We start from the raw sequence: 25,067 nt of genomic DNA, 5'->3' as shown, positions 1-25,067 counted from the left end.
TTGATGCATTTCCCCCCAAAACCAGCTGGTAATGTGAATACACCATGAACTGAGTTTCAGGAAGACTTTTGTTATTACACCTAGAGGATTTATGTATATATTGCTGTCTGGTGATGAAAAGCTACATTACGTTGTGTGTCTCCTTATTCCTGCTGGCGGGCAGGAAGCTAAATTTGCGGCTCTGCTCTGAAATGTTTCTTTTGTTTTCATTATGGCATATAGCTAAATTATTGCAGCTGCTATGGGTAGGTCCAGTATATGGCATTGTATGTTATGTATATGTATTCTCCCCTCCAATAATTTGTATTGCTTTTCATGTAAATACAAGAACAACACATGACTACAGTAACTTGTCCAGTGGTACGTTCTAGTTACCGTATTTTTCGCTCTATAAGACGCACCAGACCATAAGGCGCACATAGTTTTTGGAGGAGGAAAACAAGAAAAAAAATATTCTGAATCTCAGAAGATAGAACAGCAAGAGGGATTGCTGCGCAGTGAAAGCAGCAATCCCTCTTGCTGTTCTGGCTTCTGGGATAGCTGCGCAGCCTGCATTCGCTCCATAAGACGCACACACATTTCCCCTGACTTTTTAGGAGGGAAAAAGTGAGTCTTATAGAGCAAAAAATACGGTAAGTTTCATATGAAGTACTCAGCACACATGCAATGCATCTATTTATGTATTACCAATTTAAATATCCTCCCCATGGAGATTCTCGTGTTTGGGGTTGAATAGAAATATCTTCTGTCTCATTTACAAAGGAAAAGGAAGGAAGCCAAGTCTCACGAAAAGTGTCTATCCTTGAAGTGCCTTTAATTACCTTTCTGTGGTACGTAAGGCCACAGTTCCAAATATTACAAATATTCTAGTTCCAAGTTCCAAATATTATTTAACCAGATTTCAATGGAGATAACCATTTTGCTTGATTTCAGTGACGAATGCTGCTCACATTGCTATGTTATTGTTATGGATTCCTCCTACTGCTGTCTTTATGGTGCTTCTGGTATATTTTAGTTGTTTTAATTATATGTTGGAAGTTGGAACTGACCCTAGAAGGCATCCTAAAATATTTTTAACAATAATTATAACAGCAGCAGCAGCGACTTCAGGGAGTATGATTTTCAGACGTCAGCAGCGACGGTAACATACAAAAATGTGTTATATTAGGAGAAATCACTTGCAAAAATGCGTGCATTCGTCAAAACGGCATACATGATTGCGTTTATTAGGAAACGTTTGCACCAAAATGCCGAAGAATTTGTGAAGTTTTGTTTTTGTTGTTTTTTAAAAAAACAGATTGCAAATTGCTGCAGAAATGTGTAGAATGAGAGAGAGAGAAAATGAGAAACTGAGAGAACCGAGATTGACAGATCTCAAAAGTGAATCGAGAAGGGAGAGGCATACTGTTGCAGCTGTAAACTTTATAGGCAGAACTGTTGAGAAAATGAAGACTCCCTGCAGGCCATCTGGTTATTTAAAACACTGAAATAGTTTATGGCGTATGCAGCAGATATTGCTGAGCAACGGTGGGGACTCAAGCAGTCAGAACTGCTCTCCCACCCCTCCAGAAACAGGTTATTTTGAGCATCCCGTCCCCTGCAGAGCATTCAGATCTTCCATTGTGGCAGGGCCTTCTCCTGCCCAGCCTCTTCCCGGGCCCTGCTGCTTGCCGTGTGGCATATCTGTAGCCCCAGTCAGTTGCACCAGGTCAGGGAAGAACAGAGGCTGGGTGGGAAAAGGCTGGAAAACTGCTGCTGCCTTGCTTCCTGCCGTATCTGGGAGGTTTTAAAGGCATGGGAATGCTCTTTGGCTTCCAAACCAGCAATCCTGCGCGTACAGCTTTTCAGGGGTGCTTCCCACGGCGGACATTTTAGCAGCGCTCAATCATTGCTGCGCTGAGAGCATCGGTAGAAGTTTGGGGAAGAGCCTCAGTCAAAGAGCCCTAAGCACGTTTTCCAGCGCCTGTTGACCCCAAGCATGACTGGAGGCAAGTCCTGTGGGATGTAATGTAAGCAGTCAAGTACAACATTTCCTGTTTGCCCAGAATGGACACACAGGGGGGTGTTACTCCACCCAGGAGGACTTCCTGTCACACCTGTCTGGAGCATCCTCCCCCTGCCTGTGACCAGGTAGGTGGGCATGACCTTGTGAAACCCTGTAAAAGGGCCAGTCACACAGCCATCTTCCTCTTGATGCCATTCTCTCTTTGACTTTTAATATTTGATGAATTATTGTATTTTAATATTTTGCTGGAAGCCGCCCAGAGTGGCTGGGAAAACCCAGCCAGATGGGCAGGGTAGCGACAAAAGCACAGGGCAGGGCAGCCATCTCTCTCTCAGGATGACTACATGCATCGAAGAAGCAACATCTGCTTAGCCAAAGATGCTCTCTTGGCTTCTAGCTAAGAGAAGCTTTTCTAAGCTAAGTCTGCCTTCTGGGATCCTATTGTGAACAGAATGATGTGTGAGTAAACCTTTTTATACTTTTATAGAAGACTGTGTCGTGTCTTATCTTTTATGAGGGAATAAGGGGGAAATACCAGAACAGTCATTATAGAGGCTTTAGCGAGCCTGAGCAAACGCATCCGCTGCAAGTTTAAAAAGGGGAATGTTACTCTGCTAAATTGTTAACTTGTTAATACAAGTTGGAAAAGGATATAATCAAACAATATATCCCCTCCTGCATCCCTGAACATTCAAAGAGAATACTTTCACATTTGCCTGAGTGAATGGGCGCCCCCAGGAAAAGCAAGGACCGCCTGCATCAACATTTAATTTTCCCACAATTGAATGGCTAGGTCAATAGAATTCATTGCCTCTAGACGCGATGACCAGCCTTAAGGACTGTCAACGTGGATTGCATATGGGAGACAGTCCATATATGTAGGTAGGACTGACAGAGTTCCTTATGGTGAAGACAAACCCTACACATATATAACTTGCATGCATCTAAGCTTTTGTGCTAGTTGCACATAGGAGGTGGGAAGAGCAGACAATCCTGTTCCCCTTCTAGGTACATTTGCTACACAAGCATCTAGCACGTATAGCCTTAAGAAGCTTTTTAAAAAGAGAGAAATCCATAGAGGGGGAGGCATCAGTCCTGATAACCCCATGTACAGAGATCCTACGCTTCTTTGTGGTCTGGAGGTGGCTCAGTTGGTTAGAGCATGGTGCTGATAATGCCAAGGTCATGAGTTCAATTCCCGTATGGGACAGCTGCATATTCCTGCATTGCAGGAGATTGAACTAGATGACCCACAAGGCCCTTTCTAACTCTAAAGTTCTCTGATTCTGTGATTTTAATGTTGTTGCCTTTAAGGCCTCCTCCCTAAATTTCTCCAAAGAATTTGGCTTGCCACTGTTGGAAACAGGATACTGGGCTTTACGGACCTTTGAGTTGGATGCAGTGTCTTTCGGGGTTTATCTCACAGAATTTCCCTGTTCTTCAAAAGTGTTGGAAAATGTATTTGTTTGTAAAAAATGGGTATACTTAGAAATTAACCTCCAGGGTTTAAAGAACGACTCCAAGTAAAGTATCCTGAAAACTGATTCTCCCCTCCGGAGATCATTAGTAAGGTATTTGTTTGATGGAGCCACACACTTACCTATCAAAAATCCCCCATATAACTAAAACAGCAACACTCTCAAACAAGAGGGAGGTATATCAGCAGGCCTGGGGGAATCCTGAGGTCTGCAGAAGCACAAAAAAAATGTTGGGGAAAAGTTGGAAGAAGCCCCCAAACAGTTCACTAAGGACTGAGCATGCTCAGTGGGCATGGAATGTTCACTGCCGGTTGTTGTTGGTAGGACAGAAACATTGGGTGAGGAAGGGACTAGAAGGAGTCTCTTGCATGGCCGGCTGGCATCTCAAATGGAATTTCTTGCAGTTTCCACTTGTTAAGATACTAGACATGCTAAACACATTATATGGCACATCTCTTTCTCTGTGAATGAGTATATGCACTTTCTGAGTGAGCAGAAAGAAGAAATGGAAATGGGAAGGAGATGGCAAGCATCTTTCAATAAGGATAGGTAATAGTTCATCTCCACTGAAGAACGGAGATATTATGCACATTTCATTTATTCTGGCACTCATAAGCATGGGTAGGCAAACTAAGGCCCGGGGGCCGGATGTGGCCCAATCGCCTTCTCAATCCTGCCTGCAGACGGTCCGGGAATCATCCTGTTTTTACATGAGTAGAATGTGTGCTTTTATTTAAAATGCATCTCTGGGTTATTTGTGGGGCATAGGAATTTGTTCATTTTTTCCTTCAAAATATAGTCCGGCCCCCCACAAGGTCTGAGGGACAGTGGACCGGCCCCCTGCTGAAAAAGTTTGCTGACCCCTGCTCATTGCTAAAAGTGTGAAATGCAAGGTATAGCATTGTGGGTGCCGTGAAGAGGAACCTGTATACAGATTTTAAATCAGATCTGCAGCCCTGACCTTGAGAACAAATCCGTTCCAGGAAACTGTTACATCAAAAAGTGAAGGTTGTCGTAACCGTGTCCTTCCTGACTGGGCTGAGCAACAGAACATAACTTACATACTTATGGACATTGTCTCCTCTGTCACTGTTTCCGACAGAAATAACAATGGCTTCTGCTCATCACAGGATGACAACGCAACACATCCAAAAAAATTTACTGCTAGGATCTGCTTGCCGTTCCTGCCAAGAAGCCACACTTTAAAGGTATCAGACAGGAACCCAAAACATGCCACCACCCAACGCTTGCAAAGAGTCAAAATGTCGGAAGCAAAGCAACACAATTGTTGACATTAATTGCTCATTATTCATTAGCGGCGTCCTTAGTCGCTCTCAATATTCAGGAGAGCAGATAATCCAGATAATTTTGATTTGAGGGGGTGGGTAGGGAAATAACCTAACTGCAACGGCGGAGAGAAACCATAATAAAAGATTCATAGGATTTTATATATATATATATAAATATAGGACTCTCATTTTCAAGAGGCATCAAAGCAGGCTGCAGCTGTTGTTATGTAAAGGCGAGAGCGCGTCGCCTCAGACCGTTTGCTGGTGTCAGTTTGTGTTTGGCATTACTGAAATTACACCAGGCCAACCCCCGCGCTTGGACCTCTTAGGCCTTCGGAATTTCTGCCGGGGACTGTGTGGCTTCATGGATGGGGGGGTCCTCCTGCTGTTTCTCAAGGTGGCCCATCTTTGGTGGGCTGAGAGGCCTTTTCTCCCCAGAGGGATGGCTCACATCCACTTCCCCTGCCTGAGAAATCCCTGAACCCTCCTCCTGTCCTTTCTCCGGGGCTCCGGGATCTGTTTTGGCTCCTGCGCCACTATCTGCTTCTGATAAGCGTAGGTTGGAGTCTGGCGGCATCTCTGGGGAATCTGGCAGGCGGGGGCCAGCTGAGGTCATGCAGCTTTCTGCTGAGTCCCCTTTCTCTGCTTTTGGCTGTTCCAGCATCTCCGGTCCCCCAGCGCCCTGCTGGGTTCTGGTCCCCTCAGGAACCGACTCCCCCTTCTCCGGTTTTATCTTCGTCCACACAAAAGCGCCGCGTTTCTGGAAAGGGAAACAAGGTTGACGTTAAGCAGGGGGACTTCGGCGGTGAGGAGATGCAGCTGTGAGCTGAATTTATTTATTAGCTCATGCGCTGGCTGGTCTCTCTCTCTCAGGCCTCTCCTCTGGCCAACAGGGGCCGGGATATAGCTGGGAGCAAACAGAACAGCTGAGCCATCATCTCGCCTGGTTTGCAAAAGAAGGATGTGGGTGGACGGGGGAAGGCAACAGGTGAAAACGAAAGAGACAAAACCTTGCCAATGCCATCCCTTTTCCTGCCCCCCCCCCCCGTTCTGCTTTTTTTTATTTGAAAATGGCTACGGTGCTCTTGCAAACTGGCATTTTCTTTTCCGCAGGGCAGCGCCTATCCCCGTCAAATTTTATTTCTTGCCACTCGGGTTGCTATGGATACAATTTCAAACCCCTGGCTGATGCAGGCCAAAGATTTATGAGCACTCGCCAAATGACTTTGGCCATTAAGGGTTGCATGAGAAGAATAGGATTAATTTGATTTTATATATATAAAAGCGGGGGTGGGAGACAACAACAAGCCAAAGTGGAAACAAACAGGGCTCTGTTTTGTTGCAACATATCTTCGAGAACAAGGTTCTCCATTTGGAAACCTGATTCAGTGGGAATCTCTCTCTGCTCCCACTTCTCCAGCGTTAATCCTGATTCATCCCATAACCATTTCTTGGTTACCAACTTAGAAGTCCACTCAGTACAGAAGCACTTGACAGACAAAGTCAAACAGACAAAAATAATTATGTTAAGGCATGGACGGACATTTAAAAAGATATGTCAGGATGGGAGAAATTAAAATTGTCTCTACTGGGTCGAATTTTTGTGATAAAATGTGAATATATTGCCCAGAATGATGTTTTTGTTCCAAACAATGCCTGTTATAGCTAATGACTTACCATTCAGACAATGGCAAAATAAAAAAAATCAAGTTTTTATGGCAAGGGAAAAAACACCACATGTTAAAGTAGTACAAGATGCAAAGGAAAGGGGAAGATTGGCATACCAACGTAAAATTGTACTTTGCAGCCTGTTGTTTAATGTGAATGAAGGAGCTGAGAAATAAGTGGTTCCTGGAAAGAGGACATGACTGGATGGAATGGGTATTTGTGGTACGACAAAATTATTGGGGACTTTAAAACCAGCATCTTTTGATAAAAGCAGAAGACAGCCTGTCATTTTTCAAGTATCTCCAAATTAAAGAAAGTTTGGTACTGGGAGATACCAAGGAATAATCAAAATTACCAGAAACCGGGTGGCTTTTCAAATAGGCAATGTTTGCTCTAAAATCAAATTACTAAATTAAAATTTCACTGGAATTAACGTCCCAAAGAAGTTTTTGAAAGTCAGCTCCTACTAGACTGAAGATATTGAAATTGAGTGGCCCTGGCCGTGGGGCTTGGGGGAGGTCTAGATCCAGCCCTTTGGCAATCTCCAGCTCTGCAAACCCCTGCTTCAGAGAATCTCAGCGGAAGTTTAATTTCTTATAGGACTTCATACCTTCCCTGGGGGTGGCTTACAACCATAATTGCAGCAATGATGTAGCTGGGACACTGGAGGAGCCTCAGTCCTAGGCATACTGAGGGATAATAATTCTTACGCTTAGCAAACCATGTCTGTAGTGTTGGAAGACACCTCAAGAGTCATCTTAACCTGTATTTTAAATTGATGTTGTTGTTGCTGCTGCTGTTTTTGCCCCCTATTATGTTTTTACTATGATTTTATTGGTGTTAGCCACACTGAGCCCGGCTCTGGCCGGGGAGGGCGGGGTATAAATAAAATTTTTATTTATTATTATTATCATCATCATCATCATCTACTCCAACGTCCTGTAATGCAGGAATCAACAGGTAATACTAAGGTGCCACACACACAAGGTTCCAATTTTAATAGTAGTAGTAGTAGTAGTAGTAGTAGTAGTAGTAGTAGTAGTAATTCACTATTTATACCCCATCCATCTGGCTGGGTTTCCTCAGCCACTTTGGGCGGCTCCCAGCAGAATATTAAAAACACGATAAAACATCAAACGTTAGAAACTTCCCTAAACAGGGCTGCCTTCAGATGCCTTCTGAAAGACAGGTACAGTGGTGCCTCGCAAGACGAAGAGAATCCGTTCTGTGATTCTCTTCGTCTAGCGGTTTTTTCGTCTTGCGAAGCAAGCCCATTGACGGATTAGCGGATTAGCGCTATTAGCGGCTTTTAGCGGCTTTTAGCGGCTTATCGGCTTATCGGATCAGCTGATAAGCGGCTTAGCGGCTTAGAAAAAGGGGGGGAGGGGGAAAAACCCGCAGGAACTCGCAAGACATTTTCGTCTTGCGAAGCAAGCCCATAGGAGATTTGTTTTGCGAAGCACCTCCAAAACGGAAAACTCTTTCATCTAGCGAGTTTTCCGTCTTGCGAGGCATTCGTCTTGCGGGGCACCTCTGTAGTTGATTATTTCCTTGACATCTGAAAGGAGGGCGTTCCACAGGGTGGGCGCCACTACCAAGAAGGCCCTCTGCCTGGTTCCCTGTAACTTGGCTTCTCGCAGTGAGGGAACTGCCAGAAGGCCCTCAGAGCTGGACCCCAGTGTCCAGGCTGAACAATGGGGGTGGAGATGCTCCTTCAGGTATACTGGGCTGAGACCGTTTAGGGCTTTAAAGGGACTACATCAGGACCACAGCATGTGGGAAGGGGGAAGTTTAACAACAACAAAAAACTCTTTCTCCTCCACTGAATTTAGTCTTTGAGGTGGAGGGTGTTAGGAAGTCCTTGGTCCCTCACATCACAGTGGCAATAATAATAATAATAATAATAATAATAATAATAATAATAATAATACATTTTTATTTATACCCTGCCCTTCCCAGTTCAAAAACCTGGCTCAGGGCAGCTAACAACAAATTTCAAACAATTAATTGTAAAAGCAGAATAAAATACAGTATAAAAACATGAATAACAATAAATTTCAAAATTCAGAAATCAATTTAGGGGAAATAAGCATTAGATCATCCCCAGGGCTAGCTGGCTGAATTGGTCCTACTTGGGCCAGCGAGGAGGCCAGGGGAGAATTAGCTGTGGAGTCTCAGAGTGGATTATCTTCATAAAAAGGGAGGGGGAGGGAAGAGAAGGGAAGGGAAATAAAAGATCAGGCTGAATACAAATTAAAGGCCAGGCGGAATAGCTCTGTCTTACAGGCCCGATGGAAGGAGGTTAAATCCTGCAGGGCCCTGGTCTCATGGGACAGAGCATTCCACCAGGTCGGAGCCATCACTGAAAAGGCCCTGGCCCTGGTAGAGGATAATCTGACTTCCTTAGGGCCCGGGACCTCTAAACTAAGATTATTCATGGACCTTAAGGTCCTCTGCAGGGCATACCAGGAGAGGTGGTCCCGTAAATATGAGGGCCCTAAGCCACAAAGGGCTTTAAAGGTCAAGACCAGCACCTGCCCACCTCTTGCCTTCTGCTACAACATCCCAGGATCTTTTTTGTAAGGCAACCAAGTCGCAAAAAAGACATTGCCCTGTCTTTCTAAGGCCACCGGGCTGGTTTGACAGCAGGCATGCCGTTTGCAAATACCCAAAGCCGGTGACTGCAACGCACGCAATAACATTAGTCCCAGAACAATGTGCTGGAGGCCTTAGGGGTAAACACTTCCTTCTGGCTTCCTGCTGAACGTCCAGAGCACAGGATGCACATGGCCTTACCTTCCCTTGATAGGGGATGCAGGGGGTGGCTCTGGCATTGTAGTCGTATTTGAAAGTGATCTGCTCTTGGAACATTCTCGGAAGGCGGCCCGGCAACGGAGGAGCTGCGAGTGGAACTGCGACAGAAAATGCACAGTATAGTCTTGCTTCCAGGCGGTTTGCATGGCTACATTGCATGCGGGAGACAGGAACACAGGAATCTGCCTTATAGTGAGTTGGACCACTGTGTGATGGCCTGGGATTCGGACTCGGAGGCTGAACCTGAGGAATCCCAGCCTGCACAGGATTCCCCACCTCCAGAACCAGCTGAGCTGGGGCTGGGGCTTGAGCCTGAAGGGTCCTCACCTGTGCTGGATCCTCAGGTGCAGGCACCAGCTGAGTCTGCTCTGGCTCCTGAGGTGATGGAGGACCCATTGCCTGCAGGTGCTCCACTCTCAGCCCCGTCAGGGGAAGCTGAGGTTGCCTCTGGGTCCGGTAACCCTCCAGCCTCTCCTGAGCTGCAGAGGCTCAGGGCAGAGAGGCGGAGGGAACTAAGTTCCCACAGGAGGAGTGCTCGCCTCCAGGGCAGGAGAGGCGAGTCACCAGAGGATCGGGGCCGCCCTATGCCTCGGGGCAGATAAAAGCCAGCCAGCCCCAGTCCCTGGTTGCGGGAGCAACGTTGTCGGTAGCCTGTTCCTGTCTGCACCCTATCCTGCTTCTCTGCCGGAGCTCCTGACTTCACCCGACTCCCTGCCCTACACCCAGCTTCAGCTACTACGGACTGCCTCCACGCTGCACCTTTGACCACGGACCGGCCTCACGGTTATCCCTCGGGACCAGTACACACTGGTTCATCAAGCTGAGTATTGTCTACACCAGCCTTTCTCAACCTGTGGGTCCCCAGATGTTGTTGAACTACAACTTCCATCACCCCTAGCTAGCAAGGCCAGAGCTCAGGGATGATGGGAGTTGTAGTCCAACAGCATCTGGGGACCCACAGGTTGAGAACCACTGGTCTACACGGAATGGTAGCATCTCAACAGGGTTTCAGAGAAGGGTTCTCTCCAAGCCCTACATAGAGTTGGCAGGGACTGAACCTGGGGCCTTCTGTATGCAAAACAGATGCTCTACCCCTGAGCTACGCCACTTTCCTGATCTGTCCCAGGTGAATAATAATAATAATAATAATAATAATAATAATAATAGTTATGTACTGAAGTTCTCACCCTGGGCCAGCAGGGGGATACTGTAGATAGTTATGCAAATGAAGGATCGAAAAGTGACGTTCAGTGATTGGATAGTTTTGTATGCAAATGAAGGATCGAAAAGTGACGTTCAGTGACTGGATAGCAGGCTGACTGAGCTCCTCAGCTTAGTTCTGTTCCAGCTTACAAAATAAAGAGCTGCTTTGGAGAAATCGCTGTGTCGTCTGCTATGTCAGCCCACAACTTAATAATAATAATAAATTTATTACTTATACCCCACCCATCTGGTCAGGTTGCCCCAGCCACTCTGGGAGGCTTCCAGCACATATAAAAATATAATAAAACAGCAAACATTAAAAACTTCCCGATACAGGGCTGCCTTCAGACACCTTCTAAAAGTCATGTAGTCTTTATCTCCTTGACATCTGATGGGTGCCACATGGAGGACGTTCCACATGGCGGGTGCCACTACCGAGAAGGCCCTCTGCCTGGGTCCCTGTAATTTCACTTCCAGCAGTGATGGAACTGCTAGAAGGCCCTCGGAGCTGGGCTCTGAACAATCAGTTCAGTAGGGCTGATGTATTTTATTAAACAACAACATTTAAGAAATGGTAAGGTTTCATCTTACTGAATTTCTGCGATATTAGATAACTGCAATGGGAGATAACCTGTTAGATAACTTGTTGAGGCTTCTGTTGTTCCACATTATACAACACCCTCACAACACGCATCTGAAGGCTCCCTACATCACAGCATTTCTGGCTAGAAGCCCCCCAAAAAAGTCTCCACCGTTCAGAACTGGTCCACAGACACAGTTTCTTTTGTGGCTCAGTAGGTCAAAGCGAGGCTAGATAAACAACTGTCAGGAGTGGCTTAAGAGCCGGACTAGCAAATCCGGCTACAATGCATTCATGTTCGGCTTGGTGACCCAGGATGTCCTTTTCAGCCCCTGCGAAGCTACACTAATGCCCGGGGAAAGGTTAGCTGTCGGTTGTTTCAAAGAATGCAAAGCCCAAATGCTGACCTACACATTCAAAGCATTGTCTCCAGCTTCTATGAGAAATCTGGCTTGCAGGAGCCACGATGGATTTCTGCAGAATATTTCTTTGTGTGTGCATATAGCCTTTTAGGGACCAGATCTGCCAAGCCCGGCATCTCTGCCGAGACGCTGTCCCCTTGCCTTGAAGAGCACCAGCCCAAATCCAGACAAACAGCTGGCTCCATGTTGGCAGTCCAACAGACACGCTCACATATGGAAGCTATCCTCCCCACCGCCCTTGTAAACACGGAAGTGTGACTGGAGTTGTCATGCTCTGGCTATGTGCTGCTTGCTATAGCTCAGCCATCCATCATCATTCGCAGACAAGCTGGATAGCTATTGTGGGGCTGAATTATTGTGGAGAAGTTGACTAAAGGCAGAACCGAAGGTTCTCCTGGGAGGAGAAGCAGAAGGAAATACCGTGTTTATATGAATCTAATGCCCCATCTTAAAAAGCAGAGACATCACCTTGCCAACAAAGGTCCGTATAGTTAAAGCTATGGTTTTCCCAGTAGTGATGTAGGGAAATGAGAGCTGGACCATAAAGAAGGCTGATCGCCGAAGAATTGATGCTTTTGAATTCTGGTGCTGGAGGAGACTCTTGAGAGTCCCATGGACTGCAAGAAGATCAAACCTGTCAGGGAACTGACATCGGAGCTAGAGGCGGAGGGAAGGCTCTCAAATGATGCTGGAGAAGGGCCCAGCAGGGAGAGAGGCAGCTCCGCAGATGGGGAAGCAAATCAGCGCAACACCAGGGATATAGAGGGGCTGATGGGGGAATTGGCAAGAGGGCTCCAGGACTCTTCACCGGACACCAGCGGGGAGAGCACGGGTCCTCCGCTACCCACGCCCACCCTGCGCAGAAGACTTCCGCGCAGAGAGAGTAGGAGGAGACTGGGTGTCAAACAACTTTTATGTTGGAAAAGATTTAAGAAACGCCCACTGACGGATTCTGCTAGTGACTGAGGCAGCCACAAAGTGAAGGGCTGCCCAGACTGAAAGGTATAGCAAGGCCACAAAGCCTGGAGAGGCGGCAACTTACGCACGAGCAACCCATACACATTACAAAACCTATCCATTCTGAAGGAAATCAGCCCTGTGTGCTCACTGGAAGGACAGATCCTGAAGCTGAGGCTCCAATACTTTGGCCACCTCATCAGAAGAGAAGACTCCCTGGAAAAGACCCTGATGTTGGGAAAGATGGAGGGCACAAGGAGAAGGGGACGAAAGAGAATGAGAAGGCTGGACAGTGTTCTCGAAGCTACAAGCATGAGTCTGACCAAACTGCGGGAGGCAGTAGAAGACAGGAGTGCCTGGTGTGCTCTGGTTCATGGGGTCACGAAGAGTCAGACACGACTAAATGACTAAACAACAACAACAATGCCCCATCAGATCTAATGCACACCTCAATTTTCAAGACCTTGAAACCAAAAAAGCATTTGCTGGAGAATGTAAATGTGCCGCCAAATCTAATGTGCACTCTAATTTTTGCGGTGTAATTTGGCCAAAAAAGGTGCACATTACATTCGAGTAAATACAGTACCTTACATCACTTTTTTTTTTAAAAAAAGGGTTTTGCCAATCAATGGGAAACGAAGGCCACAAGTGATGGCTTCTGCAGACTGAATCGCCAAAGTCAGCAGAACTTGCTTAAATTAATACTGCCATAAAGACTCTGATCCAAGATCTAAGGACAAGGAAAGACCTGCAAGCTAACATTGCAGCCTGATTGGGGGGGGGGATGGGACAGAAAGCCCCCAAACTGGGAGCTACTGTTCTTTGTGTTTCATCAATCGAACTGAACTGAAAGGTGCCTATTGCTTGTATGATCAGGAGAAGGTGATTTAAGTGGAGACTGAGAATGGAAGAGTTTAAGGCACTGGAATAGGATCGTTGTTGCCTAGGGTGTAGAAACTCATTTCTGCTACCATCTCTCTGGCTGCAGGCTTCTGCAGCACTGTACACAGAGCCGACGATGGGACGTGTGTGCAGATTATGGGGAACAAAGCCAACACCAAAATTTGGTGCTCTCGCCACACCTCTCGCCTCCCGTTGCTCGTAATTGTTGTGGCACCTCCCGTGGTGGCCTCTCGGCTCAGCAAAACGGTCACAGTCCTGCAAATCTGCCTCTGCTGTGTTACACCACCACACGAATCAGCTTGAAACCAGAATTCACAGGAGGTGGTTGAAGCTGGGAATTAGGAATCAATACATGTTAGGTCAGCGAAATGTGCCCAGATTTTGGAGCCATCACTCAATGGCGGAGCATGTGGCCATTGCCTGAAGGTGGCAAAAGGTTCAATAACAGTTCAGAAGCAGCCACGAGGGAGCCTGATTTTGTAAGCAAATGTACTACTGCAGCAGTCTCCGTTTCCGTCACGCAACACTTGACATCTGTTGGCTGTTTTCTGTTCCGACTACACTTGTGCATGCAACAGGTCATAGTTTTGACCACATCACATCAGCCAAACTGATAGAGACCACCTCTCCGCAACTGAACCAACCCAGAACCTGCAATCATCACCTGAGGGCTTTCTTTGTTTGCCTGCTGCACGTGAGGTCCAGAGGGCAGCAACACAAGAACAGGTCTTTTCTGTGGTGGCTCCCCATTTGTGGAATGCTCACCCCAGGGAGGCTCGCCTGGTGCCTTCACTAAATATCTTTAGGTGCCAGGCAAAAACATCTCTCTTCTCCCAGGCCTTTGGCTAATCTAGACATTCTATGGCCTTTGAAATGTGTTCATGGTAGAGGGGTTATTGGCTCGCTTTTGTTTCATTGTGGATTTTGCAATCTCATTTTGTATTTTTTATATTGCGAACCACCCTGTCATCTTGGCAATGAAGGGCGGAACACAGATTTAATAAAGAATAATGCTTTCACTGAAGAATTGATTATTGAAAGAATAATTTTTCGCCAAAGAATTGATGCTTTTGAATTATGGTGCTGGAGGAGACTCTTGAGAGTCCCATGGACTGCAAGAATATCAAACCTATCCATTGTTAAGGAAATCAGCCCTGAGTGCTCACTGGAAGGACAGATCCTGAAGCTGAGGCTCCAATACTTTGGCACCTCATGAGAAGAGAAGACTCCCTGGAAAAGACCCTGATGTTGGGAAAGATGGAGGGCACAAGGAGAAGGGGATGATAGAGGACGAGATGGTTGGACAGTGTTCTGGACAGTTTGACCAAACTGCGGGAGGCAGTGGAAGACAGGAGTGCCTGGCGTGCTCTGGTCCATGGGGTCACGAAGAGTCGGACATGACTAAACAACAACAATGCTTTTGTAGAAGCAGAAGCTGAACCACTTTTATATTTTAACTTGTCTAGTTTTGGTGGAAAGAAAGAAGGGAAGGGAAGGTTTCCCTTAAAAGTCTTACCTATTCCACGCGAAGGTTGCCGCTTATTGTCGAACTTAAGGGGCCGAATCAATCTACAGGCTGGCTTCTGGAAATGACTTCTTTGAGTGCTCTGCTTGTCGTAAGGTGGTTTAGGGCACGGCACAACAAAGGGCTCGCTGCTTGGCCACCAATGTTCCTTTTTTAGGGAATATAAATTAATTTGTAAACAACTAGCCTATAGAATTGCCATTATTTATACTTTCCAAGTTTATACAGTTCATTAATTTTACAATCAATTTAACATTTCAAAATTTGACTTCCTCCCCCCCTCTTTCTGCGCTTCCTTAAATGTATGTTTTTTAATATCTTCTGCATACACATTTAACTTGCTTCTTTCATTATCTACTGTAAATATATGCTCTTGTGAAACTGCAGGTTATTACAATAATCCTGCTAATGTTTTATCTGTTTACAGTTTATCTGTAAATAGTCAATAAACCATTTCCATTCTATTATAAAAAAGCTTGCTATCTTTATTTCTTATTCTTCCGGTAAGTTTCGCCATTTCTGCATATTCCATAAGTTTTTGTATCCATTCTTCCTTTACTGGGACTTCTGCTCCTTTTCACTTTTGTGCAAGTAGCATTCTTGCTGCTGTAGTAGCACACATAAATAAATTTCTATACAATTTAGGTAGTTCTGCTCCTATAATTCCCAAAATTCTCCCCCCGCCCCTTCTGACGAAACCATGCTTTGGTGCATTGGTGGGGAACCTTCTTCAGACCAAGGGTCACTTTGCCTCATGGGCAAGCTTCCAGGGGCTGCATAGGAATGGCAGGCGGCTCTAAAAGCAAATAGATGTGCCAGTTACCTTCCTGCAGAAATTTGTGGTTCTTGTACACAAAAAACGGACTGTCTTGCCAGAGTGGTGCATGCTCTAGTTATCTCCCGCTTGGATACTGCAATGCGCTCTACGTGGGGCTACCTTTGAAGGTGACCCGGAAACTGCAATTAATCCAGAATGTGGCAGCTAGACTGGTGACTGGGAGTGGCCGCCGAGACCACATAACACCGGTTCCGAGAGATCTGCATTGGCTCCCACTACGTTTCCGAGCACAATTCAAAGTGTTGGTGCTGACCTTTAAAGCCCTAAACGGCCTCGGCCCAGTATACCTGAAGGAGCGTCTCCACCCCCATCGTTCTGCCCGGACACTGAGGTCCAGCGCTGAGGGCCTTCTGGTGGTTCCCTCACTGTGAGAAGCCAAGTTACAGGGAACCAGACAGAGGGCCTTCTCGGTAGTGGCACCCGCCCTGTGGAACACCCTCCCTTCAGATGTGAAGGAAATAAGTAGCTATCTTATCTTTAAAAGACATCTGAAGACAGCCCTGTTTAGGGAATTTTTAATATTTAATGCTGTATTGTTTTTAACACTCGATTGGAAGCCGCCCAGAGTGGCTGGGGAAACTCAGCCAGATGGGCGGGGTATAAATAAATTATTATTATTGTTGTTGTTGTTGTTAAAAATATTTGAGGGTACAGGGCAGGACCAGGCAAAACATATTTGAGGGTACAGGGCAGGACCAGTGAGGGTTGTGGCCTGGGGAGAGTCCTGAGGGCCAGACCGAGAAACCAAGAGGGCTACATTTGGCCCCCAGGCCTAAGATTCCCCAGTCTGGGTTTAGCACTGTGGCAAAACTGGACCATGATCTCACTTTCACTAAGCCATCCTCACCTGCTTTGATTTTGCGCTGTCTGTGTCCATATACAGTACATTTAAAAACTTGGTGTTGAGCTTTATGCATTTTGCGTGTATCGGCTGAGGGTTATTACGGCACTCCAGTATATACTGCTGTTTCTTTGGCGTATGTTCCTCTTCGGTTTTAGCTAGCACCTTATTCCTTTCTGGGAACTCGAGGTTAAGTACTCTGTAGGAATCTGGGCTGAAAAAAGTATGAGAAAGCAGGACAGCATTTACTACCCTGGAAATGACGCTGGTTTTAAAAACACACACATAAAAACCACTTCTGAAGCTCTAAAGTGTGGATATCTCTCTCAAGTTAAAACAGCAGGCGTTTTTTTAAAGTGCATGGATATTTAGTAAAAATGCCTCTCCATCACAATATAATTACAACAACATATGCAATATGTATTTGAGCAATACGGGCGAGGTAAAACGGAAATAAAACAGAGTAGGTGGGAAATGTAATGGGAGTTCGGTAACATAGCATAGCTAGCAAGCAAGAAAAACAATGTTTCTTGTGTTAATTGGTGTATATATTGGCATCCAGTATCAGCATTAAGGTTCCTACTGAAAAGTCACCTGTCCACTCAGGCTTTCCCCAAAGGGTGATCCAGCTATGTTGTTGTTGTTTAGTCGTTTAGTCGTGTCCGACTCTTCATGACCCCATGGACCAGAGCACGCCAGGCACTCCTGTCTTCCACTGCCTCCCGCAGTTTGGTCAAACTCATGCTGGTAGCTTCCAGAACACTGTCCTACCATCTTGTCCTCTGTCATCCCCTTCTCCTTGTGCCCTCCATCTTTCCCAACATCAGGGTCTTTTCCAGGGCGTCTTCTCTTCTCATGAGGTGGCCAAAGTACTGGAGTCTCAGCTTCAGGATCTGTCCTTCCAGTGAGCACTTAGGGCTGATTTCCTTCAGAATGGATCGGTTTGATATTCCTGCAGTCCATGGGACTCTCAAGAGTCTCCTCCAGCACCAGAATTCAAAAGCATCCATTCTTCGGCGATCAGCCTTCTTTATGGTCCAGCTCTCACTTCTATACATCACTACTGGGAAAACCATAGCTTTAACTATATGGACCTTTGTTGGCAAGATGATGTCTCTGCTTTTTAAGATGCTGTCTAGGTTTCATAAATCTGATCTACCGATTTGCGATGCGTTTGTTTGTTTCGCTGCTGTAAATTTATTGTTGATTTTGGTGTATGCAATCAGAAACGAAGCCATACAGATGTGAATCGATGTGAAGTGCATGTAGCAGGCAGGGGGAAGGAGCACTTCGCTGGGCTCCAAGACAGAAATAAGAACACACCCTTAGCTCCTGCGCTCTTTCCTGCTCCGAGTCTGCCGTGCCTTGTCTGCGGCCTTCCAGCAACTGGGCGTCTGAAATACCTCATTCTCGATAAGCGGCTGTTCAGGAAGGGCTCATTCTAAAATTAATGGGCGAGCCTGTCCCCACTCAACATTCCACCTTGCCAGGCTTCGCATTCCTGTTCCTCACCCTTCCCCTCCACCAGCAACAGCCCTTCCTCCCAGATTTATTAACGGCTTGCTGGGAAGTCAAGCCAAAGACACCCATCTCCCTTTGTGCTCTGACACTGGAGGGTCGACTCAGCATCTCCATCACCTTGTCTCTAATGGGTTTTTCCTCCTCACCCCTGATAGCATCCTCGAATAATGGCCCATATCTGCTCCTAGTGCCAGCTTCTCAGCTGAAAAACCCCACCTCTTCCCCACTCCACTGCTCCCTGGCCTGCATTTTATAGGCACTCAGTGATGTCGTCTCCACAGGGCCCTACTACAAGGCAGTTTTCAAGCACCATTCAAGGTCAATAAGCTCTCAAGATATTGAACGTATTGCTAGATCTATCTATATATGCCATGTGTTTTGGCATGTGTGTGTGCATTCACAGGACTGTTTTCTACTTCGGGGTTTCTGGACTCTTCTAAATGGATAGAACAGACTTTCAGTCAAGGCTGGCCCAAGACATTTTGGCACCTGAGGTGGACCCCAGATTGGAGTCCCCTCTCCCTGCCAGGGAAGAAGGGGTGAGGGGAGATCTATATCACCAGTGTCAAAGCAATGATTCTTCAACATCAACTTCATTGGACTGGTCATATTGTGCAGATGCCTGATTATCATCTTCCAAAGCAACTACTCTACTCTGAACTTAAAAATGGAAAACGTAATGCTGGTGGTCAACAAAAGAGGTTCAAAGACTCTTTCAAGGCAAATCTTGATAAACACCGACAACTGGGAAACACTGGCCTGCGAGCGCTCTAATTGGAGAACAGCCTTTACCAAAGGTGGCATGGACTTCAAACTCAGGAGGAAAGGGAGAAACGTGCTAAGAGGAAGGCATGTTTGGCAAATCCACACCATGATCAACCCCACCCGGAAACCTAAGTCCCCATTGTGGAAGGACATGTGGATCCAGAATTGGCCTCCACAATCACTTATGGACTTACTGTTAAAACCGAATTTATGGAAGACAATCTTACTCAGCTACGAGTGATCGCCAAAGAAGAAGAATATCAGGAACATCTACACCAGGAACATCAGGACATTGGGATCTGCTGCCCTGGTGGATCTCTTGCCTCATGGGTAGGCAGGTTCTGCTGCTATGTGAGGATAGAGAGGGGCATTTGTTTTCAGGGGCCACGGGGCAAGAAGCTTGTCCCAAGTCACAAAAGCAATGACTTCAGCCTTTCTGCATGCAGTTCTAAGTGTCCTCTCCTTGAAGAGCCAGAAGCAGCCGCTATTTCTTTTCCTTGCCCATGTTACCTGTTCTCTCGGCCAGAGGGAGAGAAGAACAGGTAGAGATGGCAAGAAGAGAAGAATTATCCCTGACCCCTGACGCCAACCCAGGCATGCCTCTTTGGAAATATTAAGAGGAGGGACTCATGGAGAGATGAAACAGGCAGCCCCTGCTGATGACAAGCAATTGTGCTGCACCTCTGCACCAGATGTGACTGGATTATCCAATCACAGCTGATGCAGAAACATGCTCTGGGACAGCAGAGCATCACTCACTGCGAGCAGGGAGTTTGGGTGGCCAGCAGCGGCCTTTTGACAGTTGCCTATTATGACACGCTGTTAGTTTGGGAACAGCTGCCTGGGTGGACAATGCCAAGGGTTAGATAGCTGCATCATTTTTCATAGCTCTTGTGAGCGAAGAAAATTGGTCTCAAATAACCGAGTGCATCTGTTCTAGCTTACGAACTAGAAGGGTTTGTTTTTATTTTATGTACTGGAAAGCTTTGGGGGCAAGTGGGAGGTATGCGTTTGTTTGTTTGTTTGTTTGTTTGTTTTAGTAAGAAAAATATAAATGGTTTTATGAAATCGGCATCACCTGATGGAGGTTTAATACATTTTGTGAGTTTGGTTAACCACAGAGCCTAGGACTTGCCGATCAGAAGGTCGGCGGTGCAAATGCCCACGATGGGGTGAGCTCCCGTTGCTCGGTCCCTGCTCCTGCCAACCTAGCAATTCGAAAGCACCTCGAAGGTTGTCAGGGGCCTAACTGCTGCTGATTTTACTGTTGGGTTGTTTAAGAGGGCATGTAGTTGGTGTTGTGTTAACCAGGGCATTTGGGTGTCTTCTAGTTTGTCTTGTATTTCTTGTCAACAACAAATTGCCACTGTTTTTTGTGCTGAGTAGGGACGTGGGTGGTGAGTAGGGACGTGGACTTTTGTGCTGAGTAGGGACGTGGGTTAAACCACAGAGCTTAGGGCTTGCTGATCAGAAAGTCGGCGGTTCGAATCCCCGCAATGGGGTGAGCTCCTGTTGTTCGGTCCCAGCTCCTGCCAACCTAGCAGTTCGAAAGCACGTCAAAGTGCAAGTAGATACTTGCTCTGGTGGGAAGGTAAACGGTGTTTCCGTTCGCCAGAAGTGGCTTAGTCATGCTGGCCACATGACCCAGAAGCTATACGCCGGCTCCCTCAGCCAATAAAGCGAGATGAGCGCCGCAACCCCAGAGTCGGCCACAACTGGACCTAATGGTCAGGGGTCCCTTTACCTTTTACAGTCATACCTCGGGTTAAATGTGCTTCGGGTTGAGCATGTTCAAGTTGCGCTCTGCGGCAACCTGGAAGTAACGGAGCGTGTTACTTCCGGGTTTCGCTGCTTGCGCATGCGCAGACACTCAAAATAACATCACACTCATGCGCGGAAGTGGCAAAATGTGACCCGCGCACGCACCGTTGCATTCAGGATGCGAACGGGGCTCCGGAACGGAGGTACCACTGTATATGCTATATGGTAATTAATGGACCTAACAGGTATCTAAAGCCACTTGCACATAACAAAATATGTATTTTATCAAAGTGATTGTTGAGCTGAAATACAATTAAGAAGTATATTAATAGTGAATTGGGGGGGAGGGCAAGAGCGTGGTGCCCCAAGCTATAGCTTGTTTAGCTTATACAGTACGTAAATCCGGCACCCTTCCTACAGGGTTTCTCCAAACCAGCCCTGGCACCCTCCTGGGGGAAGGAAGGGGGGCTGCCTCTGCAAAGCCAACTCCCGCAGAGCCCGCTGGCAAGAGATGCTGCAGCAACTTACATGTAGCTCGGGGGGGCCTTTTTCCGCCGCCCCATCTCCAGGATCTCGTACAACATGGTGCTGGCCTGGCACCCAAGGGGGAGAGAAGGGGGAGAGGGGCGTGGGAGGGCGCGCAGCTTCGAACGCCGCGACAGGGAGACTTCAGAGGCAGCGCCGCGTTTTGATGCTTTGATGCCGGATGGTTGCTAGGCGACCGCAGCCCGGAGAAAGGCGGGGACAGAACGCGGAGGGCGGAATGTAGGCGGCGCGCGCTCCCCTTGGCCAATCAGAATTGCCCCGCTTGCCGTCGGATGGTTAGGTACCTGCTCATGCTTTAAAGCCGGGAGAGCCAGGGACAATCTCCTGCGCATTTACTCGGAAGTAAGTCCCGCACCTCGTGACCGGATCTCAGTTACTAAGTGTAACTAGGATGGAGATACAGTATTCCTAGATGAGGGCTGCAATCCTGCCCTGCTGGGAGTAAGTCCCGTGGAATTATTCAATGGGGGCTTGCTTTTGACTAGCCCTACAGAGGGTTGTGTTGCAAGCTGCATCGGACCTAGGCAGCCTGGGCACCATAGATTTAGAGCACATTCCTTGCCCCGATCCTGGGAAACATAGTTTCTTAAGGGTGCTGGGAATTGTAGCGCCGTGAGGGGCAAACTGCAATTCTCAGGATTCTTTGGTGGCTGAAATGTGATGTACGTGTGTGTGTGTGTGTGTCCCTTGTTTAAAAACCTCAAAATTAAGACGTTTAAATTATTAAGGAGACATCTATTAATTAAGTGGCGTTTTCAGCCTCGGCACTTACTTTTGCTCCTCCCATGTTCAGGTTGTAGCACAGAGGCGAATGCCTCAGCTGGTGGGTTTTGGGTGCCAAGCAGACTGGAAACCGTAGAGGCAGACATATCTGGCCCGCTGGACATAAGCCATTGTGTTGCGCAAGCCCCAGGGAACTTCCCAATGGATTGTGCTTTGAGTTAATTAGTGGGGAAATCCATATTGGATAATATTTATTTCAGGCTGGATGAGCTGTAGTTTGTTAAATGTGTTGGGGAGTGTAGCTTTGTGAGGGGTAAACTCCAGCTCCCAGGATTCATTGGGGAAGGGTTTTTTTCCTCTCCATATTTTTTATTAAAGATTTCTTGGTTTACAAAAGTATGTGCAATGTCTCTTTTTTCCAAGTTACATTTTCTACAGATCAGTTTCATTTGTTGAGATGTTAGTGTTTTAAATGTATGGTGTTTGCGCCCAGATCTCTTGGGCTGTCCCAGAACATGTCTCACCTCAAATCTATATAACTGGGCCAACCGAATCAAAATCGTGCAACACACAGTTTTCATTCTTTCTTTAAAATGACAGTTTATTGTTTTGTGGTGACAGAACAGCCGAGTCTAATGAAGAATCCCTAATATCTTCATCAAAGCATTGTGACATAGCACTAATAAATAAACATTAGCTTCCCTAGCACAGAAAGGTTGCCTTGCTCCTTTGTTCACCCGTAAACTCACTCCTCATGGCAGTCATTAATTGCTGTCTAGTAGCCCCCTAGTTTTATATAATCACAGCATCCGGGAAGACATCCACTAGTGAGTTTGCCAGGGCCATCTTCCTGCTCTTAACTGATTTTTTCATGTATTTCTCACCCAGCCAGTTCCAACGTCCATGTTCCCCAAGGGGTGGAACATCCCTGCAAAGTGGAAGAAACCAAGTGATGAGAGTCCCTCTGCCTCTGTTCACAGCCACAGCCATTTATTTTAGAGTTCCCACCAACTCACTCTCCACTGCTTTTATTTTATGCAGGATAGCAAGCAGTCTGTGCTGCTTTGCTAGAAACAGATTGCCAGAAGACAAAACTTAGAGCTGGTCCACAGGGATGTCCTGTTGGAGCAAGGTCTTCAGGTGACCAGTGTAATGTAGTGGTTAAGAGCAGTAGACTTGTAATCTGGTGAACTGAGTTCGTGTCTCCGTTCCTCCACATGCAGCTGCTGGGTGACCTTGGGCTAGTCACACTTCTTTGGAGTCTCTCAGCACCACTCACCTCACAGAGTGTTTGTTGTGGGGGAGGAAGGGAAAGGAGAAGGTTAGCCGCTTTGAGACTCCTTTGGGTAGTGATAAAGCGGGATATCAAGGGGGACTTCTGGGTCAGCGCCGACCGGAGGAACTAGCTCCGTGAAAACTGGGTCTTCCCGCCACGGCGAAGGCGGGGACCCGCTAGAAATCCCAGGCGGAGGAAGCCTGGGAACGTGGGGTTCGGCAGGGCACCAGAAGCGCCCCCCTACTCACCGGGAACCTCTTTTTCGGGCGCCGGATTGAAGCGGGGTGAGCGGCGCGGTGCTGCGAACTGATTGCTACTTTCACGGAGTGAAGCCGCACAGCCATTGCCGGAGAGCGCTGACTTTTTCCTGTGGACAATTGGATTTAAAACAAGTACCCGTGAGTAGAAACGGAAAATTGGATCAAGAAATATCTTAATTTGGCATCGAAGCGGGAAGGTTCAAAACAGGAAGTCCGCCTTCCGCTTTTTGTATATAGACTAAAGCAAAAACTTCGTAAGCTAAAGCCTGGAAAGCTGTCAAAAAAGTCTAAATTTCCTTCATTCAGAAATACTGAAACCCCCTTGGAAGCGGGAGAAAAGGGGGGGGATTTTGTTTAACCCCTGCAGGAGAGGGAGCGAGAAGGATGAGTTTCCACCGTCTCTAACCTGGGAACGGGGTGTCAGAGACAGAAATTGTAGGTTCATTGACTGTGAATGGAACATTTTGACAAATAGTTAAAGAAGAGAAACAAGCTGATTCCAATGTTGCCTTTTGCATCTTAAAGAAACAAAATATCCGGAAAATATCTAAAAAACGAAAGTAATTTTCCTTTGTTGGACTTGCCTTAAAAAAAAAATGGATACAAATAGAAATTGTCTCCTCTAGAGGGAGCTTGTTAAATTGTTGCAGCAGTATACTTGAGGACTCAACAGCTGTGAGATTAAGACCGTGAGAACAGTTTTCTGACCTTGCCTAAAGATGAGCTGGGAGGAAGATTGGGTGCTTGCTTTATGCAAGACAAGTGCCCTGTTGGAACAGATGCATGAGAAGATGGACTTGATGAATGAAAAAATGGATTTGACTGTTGTGGTTAATAACTGTGGACAAACAGGGAACATTGATATTCAGGGACCAACTCATGAATTAGTACTGACTGGGCAAGAACAGAAGATAATGGAGGAGGATGCGGTTGCACCTCAAATAATACAAATGGAGAGACCCGAGGCCCTACAGGAGCATAAGCCGCTGTCATTGAAGATTGAAGTTGGAATGGGCCAGGGGGAATCTGGTGTTGAGGAGGTTCCTAACTTTGGAGAGACCTTGAAATATGTTTTTAAATATTTTTTGGATTTTATCGAGGACTGTGGGGAGTGGGACTTTGGGGAATGGGTGGGTTTGATGAAGGGAGATGGAGACAACTCTGGGTTGGAACCCCCCAGAGAACTACTCCTCAATAAGAAAGGAAATGAATTAAGAAAGAGACCAACGAAAGACAAGGAAAAGGGCAAGTATAAACAAGAAGAAGAAGAAATGCAGAAGGGACATGGAAGAGACTTAAGCGCCTCGGACATAAGGCTTCCAGGTTGATAGACTAGATGGATTGGACAGTAAGGACTGACACAACCTGAGACCAGGGAGATGAGACGTTGGATGAAGATTGGAAGAAAATTTATAAAGGAAACTTTTTATTTAGGGAATTGGCTAAAAATTAATGAATATTAGGGAAAATGTTGGAATGAAACTATATGACTCTAGCAGAAATGATATCAGGAGTTATGTATATTTGAAAACTAAGATTTAAGCTTTAAGGTATTTTAGGGTAAGATAAGGTTAAATAAATTAAGGCAACTTGAATAACAGAATATGGGGAAAGATGGTAAGGATTTGCTGAGCTAATTATAAAGTTAAACTGTCAAGATAATTTTTTTAACAAAAATTGAGAAAGATGGAA

The 25,067-nt window shown here is 46.4% G+C and overlaps 1 protein-coding gene across 1 annotated transcript; it reads right to left on the bottom strand.

The window, feature by feature from the left end:
• Positions 1-4,912: 4,912 nt before the first annotated feature.
• CIMIP6 (ciliary microtubule inner protein 6) lies at positions 4,913-21,290 on the bottom strand. The gene is made up of 5 exons (XM_081188780.1): positions 21,099-21,290; positions 16,530-16,737; positions 14,836-14,992; positions 9,237-9,352; positions 4,913-5,532 (listed from the first exon to the last, which is right to left on the bottom strand). Exons 1-5 carry the CDS (start codon positions 21,152-21,154, stop codon positions 5,098-5,100), a joined length of 972 nt encoding a protein of 323 aa, XP_081044906.1. The 5' UTR covers positions 21,155-21,290; the 3' UTR covers positions 4,913-5,097.
• Positions 21,291-25,067: the final 3,777 nt, after the last annotated feature.

The sequence above is a fragment of the Podarcis bocagei genome (assembly GCF_964188305.1).
Source record: "Podarcis bocagei genome assembly, chromosome: 3".
Lineage (NCBI taxonomy): Eukaryota > Metazoa > Chordata > Lepidosauria > Squamata > Lacertidae > Podarcis > Podarcis bocagei.
The sequence above is the reverse complement of the archived record's forward strand: the minus strand, read 5'-3'. Positions and strand labels throughout refer to the sequence as shown.